The sequence below is a fragment of the Paramisgurnus dabryanus genome, chromosome 5, assembly GCF_030506205.2.
Source record: "Paramisgurnus dabryanus chromosome 5, PD_genome_1.1, whole genome shotgun sequence".
NCBI lineage: Eukaryota > Metazoa > Chordata > Actinopteri > Cypriniformes > Cobitidae > Paramisgurnus > Paramisgurnus dabryanus.
Window position 1 is genome coordinate 16328127 of NC_133341.1, and position 7331 is coordinate 16335457.

Below are 7331 nucleotides of genomic sequence, written 5' to 3' on the forward strand. Positions count from 1 at the left end.
CATTTTTTGATCATTTTTCTAAAAGTAACAGTTTGTGTTTTTGGTGAATCTTAGTTCAAATTTGATCAGTCATGCAGAGGTCTCAATGAAAGGTTAATATTTTACTCTATTAAGACTTCAGAGAGAAATATGGAAGAGTAAAACTGATGAAAAATTGTGTTTTCCGTGAGGCTCACTGAGTGACATTGCTAGCATATGTGTAAAATTACTTCATGATCTTACATGCAAAGCTTACTGTAATTTCGTTCTGTTTATGTATATAATAACAATGACATAACTTTAGAAAGAAAAGCGTATCGTAGTTTGAAATCGAATTGCCAGGGTGAACAGATTGTATGAGGAGGATCTCTTTATTTTTGTATTTTGAGGCATATTCTGTAAATACTGCACATATCTGTATTTGTTGATCATGTAAAGTTGTAAATAGCAAAGATAATCCAGTTAATAATCAAAAACACTATAAAACATTTGCATTTGATTTTGGTAACACATTAACGAGGGCTTCACAATAGATACTAAGTCCACAGTCTAAAGGCAGATATTGTTGTCTGCTTTTATGCCAATCCTGTTAATGCCACTCCATATAATGCATTTAGTTAATGTTAGTGTTTATCATTCATCGTTTCAGTCTTTAGAGCTGCCAATTTACCACACACAACATTATATTCATTGTCACATTTCAGTGCTCACAGACATACGATGATTGCTATCATAGTTGTTCTTGTTTCAGTCATATCAGAATTGATCTGTTACCTGTTAACTAATCTTCGCTAATCAGTGATTTTAAAGGTTTATTTTTAGAGTTTTCTAAACCTGAATGGAAAAAGACCTGCATTAGCACATCCTTCACCCACCATATGAAAATATTGTGTTGCTGGCAAGATGACACGTTACGGCTTTCAAGATCTTTGGATGAGCATCGCAGAAAGTTGGAATCATGGGGTAAACTCTCCAGTTCAAAGTGATGCCATAGCTTCTGTCTGCAATGCCATCTCGAACATCAACCCCAATTCCAGCCATGTGCCTGTGATGCGCAGCCGGGAACCGTGCGGCACAGACAGTCAGGTGTCAGATGGAGACAAAGCTGGTGCCACGTTGCTATTCTCTGGAGCTTTCTTGACCCTAGTTGGCATGACATTCACAGCCATGGGTTGGACAAAGTACAATGTCAACCAAAGCTATGAATGGACACAGTTGCTGGGACCCATACTGCTGTCAGTTGGAGGTATGTTTGTGCTCATAAGCATCTGCAAATTCCGAATGCTCATCTGCCAGTCCTGTAAACAGAATGATGGGGAAAGGACATGTGAAATAGACCCTCTGCCGCCCCTGTCGGGAACGTCGTTTGTCTTCACTGGACTTCATCAACCCATTACCTTCCACAGGGCCACGGTAGTCCAGTACATCCCACCACCGTATGCCTCTTTAAGTCAGGTCCCTGCTGATGGTTTGCATTCTGGTCACCGGCCGCTGGCATTTTCAGTGAGCCCCCCGCCACAGTATTACAGTGTGTTTCCCAAGGAGAACCTTGCTGCTTCTGGTGAATTTGACAGCTCCACAGTGGAACAAAGGGAAAGCAGGTATGAAGGAAGTGTAATGATAAAAACTGGTTACAGACCGATTTGGATGTATAGAGTTAGAGTATAATGTGACAATTACAGTGGTTTCAGTCTACATATTGGTACCAAAGAGTGCATATTAGTAATATTAGCATCTTTTTTTAAAGTACTGACCACAGGGACAGCTTGGCCAATTTTTGACCCATTTTTTTCTTTTAAAGGGGACGTCATGAAAATCTCACTTTTTAAAGGGGTCATGTCACAAGACTTTTTTAAGATGTTAAATAAATCTTTGACATCCCAAGAGTACATATGACATATGTGAAGTTTTAGCTCAATATACCATATAAATAATTTATTATAGCATGTTAAAATTGCCCCTTTGTAAGCCTAAGCAAAAATTTGGATTTTTGGGTGTGTCCTTTAAAATGCAAATGAGCGGATGAAGTGCAAACATTGATCACAATGATGGTGGTTTGTTGATCACTTAATGGCTGTGCCGTGATTGGATAGTGCAGATTAAGGGGCGGTATTATTGTAATAAGAGCTCCTTATGACATCATAAGGAGAGCCAAATTTCAACTACCTATTTTTTCATGTGATTGCAGGGAATGGTTCAAAACCAAGTTACTCGGTGATCTTTTTCACATTTTCTAGATTGATAGAAGCCTGGGGACCAAATTATAGTCAGATTTTGTGCTTCTATCACCTACATTTAAAAAAAAATGACAACCCAGTAACTTAGTTTTGGTAAACCATTCTTTTCAAGCATGTGAAAAAAAAATAGGTCATTGAAATCTGGCTCCCCTTGTGATGTCAGAAAGGGGATAATACCACCCCTTAATCTGCCTTAATCAAATCACGGCACAGCATTTAGTGCACAGATTAGCTGCATTTTAAAGGACACACCCCAAAACGGGACATTTTGCTCACACCTACACAGCAGTTTTAACATGCTATAATAAATTATCTATATGATATATTAAGCTAAAACACCATTTACATACTCTGGTGACACCAAAGATTTATTTGACATCTTTAAAAAGTCTTGTGAAATGTCCCCTTTAATGTGTTTCTAATGGAGTCATACAGTAAATTGCATTACATTTACATTGACATTTATGCATTTGGCAATAAATGGCTTACAGTGCATTAAATCAGTATTTGTGTTCCAATGGGGATCAAACCCACAACCTTTGCGTTGCTAACACAATGCTCTACCAAGTGAGCTATAGTAACAAAAACTGCCATGCATAATCATATTACATCTTTTAGTAATTGTTTATTTAAATCTTACTGCACTGTTGTTTGGGTTTGTTTTGCAAACCTCTTTTGGTTTGAGTCGCTTTGGAGAGAAGCATTTGTTTATTTCTTAAATGTAAATGTATGTGCTAATATGTAATCAGATAATTTGTATTAATGGGAATGTGATGAGGAAACAGTGAGGAGAATTTCATGACCCTCATTATTTTCAAACCAAAGTTTATTTAAATACAAAAACTCATATTAAAATTCACAGAAAATGCTAACAACAGTTAAGCAATGTACATTTTTGTCATTGTTTGCAATTCATTGTTTTTTTACAGGAATTGCAGCTGCTCAATGGAAGAGGAAGATAAGAAAGTGATCACAGCAGACAACTCCTCCTCTCCACCTGCATATGAGCAACTTTTGCCACCTCCTCAAGTGATTCTTGCTCCTAACTAATAAATCATTTAAAAACATATATCTGAAAATCTTTTCAGTTTTAAGTATTTGATTTGTAAAAGGGAACAGCATGTTACCGTTTAAGTCCTAAAATATAGCTCAAATAATGTTTCCAGTTGTTTTTTCCAGTTCAGCAAATAATGTGAAAGTGTGTGATAATTTCTTCTTATTTACAAGTGTACTGGATATCAGGGGTTTTTAAACTGGGGTCCCCCACAATCTAAGGGGTCTCCAGAAAACTATTTAAGTTTGCAAACAATTTGCTGTCTTTATAATATCACAGTTACTATTTATCTAACACAGTTTAAATGTTTCTATATACAAAATAGATAAATGGATATATATTTTTTTAAAAAGGGTTCCCTGGTTCACTGCCATTAAAAGTTTGAAAACCCCTGCTGTTTATGACACAGGCGAGCGTCGCGTGAGGGCCACATGAGGGCAGAATGAGGACGTCTGTGAACGTTCTACTATTTTTTTTAATAATTTAAATATATTTTCGTTTTTGAATTCCTTATGCCTTGTTTCAAAAAAACATAAGTTCACTAGTAACTAGTCTGTTAACTTTCTGAATAGGTGAGACCATGAATGAGCTGTTCTATAGCTTACGTTTCTTGTGTGCAACAAATGGAAACTGACGTCATAATATAAATCTGTCACAAATAGAAATATGTTAATATGCTATTATGCTATTATGTAAAATCTTTTACAATACAGTTGATATGCTATTATGTCATAAAAAAATCTGCATAACTTATCATTTCTTTTTATGTGTCAAATCGAAAATTCGAATTTGGTTAAATCTTCTTAAATTTAAGCTGTTAATGCTGATGCAATTTGTTCCAAAACTCTAAACATTTTAATTATTTGTTTTTATTTTTTTTGTAATTGACTTTGTAAAAATTGAGCCTTTTTATTTAGTCCTTAATATGTCACAATATATTTTTTCTCATTTAACTATTAATTCTAATATTCTTAATGAATTCATTAATTTATCTTCATGAATTAATGAAATCACCACGAATTCGTTAGCATTATAAATTGTTTCCCTTACGTAAATTAGAAAAATAATAATAATTCAAAGCAAACATAAATCTACTTTTCCCTTAGTCTAAACGGTACTCTAAAATTATTTTAACACTAAAATCTAATTGTACTTTTTTTGCTTTTCTATGTTCAGTTAAAACATTAGTTTATTTGCATATTGCATGGCAATTTTGATTTCTCGGACTATAAACTTATTTAAATTTTCTAATTATCTAGCAGAAATGCAATTTTAATTTGCTGTAAATTAGCGCTTTCATAAATTACGAGATTACATTTTGCTTATAAATTGCAAATGACACCCATCATTATTTTAAAAGATTAAGAAAACAAGTTTCCGTTTAAGTTCATGTGTTTTACTTTAGATGTGACATAAACTGCTTAATTCAAGTTTTTAAAGTAATGACATGTTTCCCCTTTCACACTAAAATGTAGCTCCTTTTGTGATTAATCGCTTGTATTATTGTCAAACATTTTATTAATTGTATTAACATTAAAATAAAAAACCCTGTTCTTCTGCTGAATTTTCTGCTTAATTTTAACGAATAAACATTTTTATTCAGTCTCCAATAGGTTATTCATGGTATTATTTCTGGGTTTTAACAATTAATATGACCTCCAAAAAGAATCGTCAAGTGCAAGTTTCTCCATAGCCCTGTTTTAAACAAGTGCCAGCATTTGAATTGCGCCTTTTTATAGGCCTACCCAGTGCAATGTGAATGTCATTAATTTCACTGCGCAATAAAAAACGCGGGTGGCCGACAAAGCTCAATATTGGAGAGCTCCGCTTTATTTATTGCCGAACACGCCTAACATCTGAACGTGTCCAGATGAACCGAGAGGGAAGGGAAGTGGATACATTAAAAGTGTTTCTCCATACTGTAGGTTGCCTTCTCAGTTAAGTACAGTATGTAACCAACTCACACCTTCACAGGGACTGTACAGTAGCTCACCTTACTTGGAGTATAACTGCTTGCTATTAAACAAACATCTAAACAAATACTAAACTGATAAAAGGATCTCCAAACTCGCTGCTTGAAGTGGATTTCAGTTTTCATGTGAACTTGAACTGTCTCTAATAGCTGAAATATAACATATGTGAACTCAGAATTGGGCCTGCATCAAAATGATAATGCACTTTGTCAAATCGCATCAATGTGCTTGAAAATATTATAGCGCCGTCAGATGGGGGGAAAACTGATTTTAAGTCCAGCAGATATTAAGCAGAATTGGAAAAAATTTAAACTACTGTTCAAAAATAATTTTTGTGATTTATAGGTTGTTTGCAAAACCTTAATTTTGTTAGAAAAAAAAAGGAATATTTTTGAATGGCCATCAATCGAGAAACATGATGTTTGCCTGCATAATGATGTAGAAATGGCAACCAGATAATAACCCCACCAACCTGCTGTATTATTTATATCTATTTTATATATCTCCAATTACCTCTCGTCTAGAAAACAGTTTTTACAATCCAGAAGAATACATAATTTGTATGAAAAGATCTGGAGGTATAAGGTTAAAGTCTAAAACTAATCTGCTTTCATGGGTTGATATTTGAAGGTAACATATCTTTGAGATGTCCCACAAGCCTGTGTTGAAGTATTCCAACTATATTTTATAAGACATTTGAATTGAAAAATAGGCAGTGCAATGATTAAATATTTGCTAGATTATCTTTAAAGCTCACTTCATATTTTAAAGTGACACTGTATACACAACATATGTATTATTCAGAAATATCTCTAAAGTTAGTATCCTAAATCCTAAAGCACTGCTCAAAAAAAAAAATATTCTAATTTATAACAACACCAAATCTAAATAGATTTCATCTGAACTTTCAAAGTTGGTTTATTTTTCCATGGGATGAGTGATGTCATCCTGAAGCATGCAGAACGAATGGGTAAATCCCAGTGTTACAACTCCGTGGGAAGTGACTTAAATGCCACTTCACTGGCATCACAGTCCGTCACTATAACCTGGATGCCCATCGCACTGGTGGTCTGTTCAACACGTGACATGCTGCTCAGTAATGCTAAATAGCAAGGAGGGTAAAAGGGGACAAATGGATTCCATGTTTTCAGTGCAACACAGCGAGCGAACTGGAGGGAGAGAGCTTTGTTGTTTATGAAAAACATGTGAAACCAATCAAATCCAAATTATCCACCCGCTGTTCATGTTGCTTGCAGAGCCAGCCACCCCTCTAGAGGTACTGCCACCCAGATAGAGCGAGCATCACTCACACAATCCTTATTATTACTATATACAGGTTAAAGCACTCAAACCCTGTGCTGTTGCGGGTTTAAGCTTATGCACTAATGATGTGCACGCTCGCTGTTATAGATTCATTGTACGAATGGCTGGCATACACATGAGCAGTCCTATACATTACCATACGAGTGAACCCAGACACACACATTGTGTTTGGGGCGCATCTGACAGTAAAACTCCAGGATGATGAGATCAATATGGCAAACGGGAAATGATTCACAGACACTGCAGACTTTTAAAGCTCATTTACATACAGTCTTAAACACACACACATGTAAACACTATACGTTTATAAACACATCCGTGCGCACAACAGATCATTTACATTACGCTTCTGAAACAGGATGGCTGCTATTGAGACAAGTGTCCCCCAACACACACATCATTGGATATTTTTCCCCCATTTTCCTAACACAATGATCACTGGGGAAGAAGAGAATGGAAGCTGGGAGTGCTGAGATAAATGTATGTTTACTGTGTGCAGCCGGTTTGATGTGTGTGTGAGGGCCTTAACAAGATCTGATGGCAAATCTATCAACGGTCCCCGGGCCCCCATTCAAGTCTTATTCACTCTGGCCGCCAGTTGCTCTCCATAGCCTGAGAAAGACATTGACTCATATCTGTGTTTTCTGGAGCAGATATGCCCTCCTCTCCACAACTTTAATACCTCCCACGTCTGGTTTTTTATGTTCTGGCTTTAGAATCTAAGCAGGTGTTTCACCGATTCCGATTGAGAAACTGATATGGTCC

The 7331-nt window shown here is 35.8% G+C and overlaps 1 protein-coding gene across 1 annotated transcript; it reads left to right on the plus strand.

Annotated features, from left to right (window-relative positions):
- Window positions 1-882: 882 nt before the first annotated feature.
- On the plus strand, window positions 883-3266 carry tmem174 (transmembrane protein 174). Its single transcript, XM_073814801.1, has 2 exons — window positions 883-1580; window positions 3146-3266. Exons 1-2 carry the CDS (start codon window positions 883-885, stop codon window positions 3264-3266), a joined length of 819 nt encoding a protein of 272 aa, XP_073670902.1.
- The last annotated feature ends 4065 nt before the right edge of the window (window positions 3267-7331 follow it).

Excerpts from the sequence above, each read along its gene's own strand:
- tmem174 (XM_073814801.1), top strand. The coding sequence starts at position 883 with ATGACACGTTACGGCTTTCAAGATCTTTGGATGAGCATCGCAGAAAGT. Across the intron at positions 1,581-3,145 it reads GTGGAACAAAGGGAAAGCAG|GAATTGCAGCTGCTCAATGG; the intron begins GTATGAAGGAAG and ends GTTTTTTTACAG.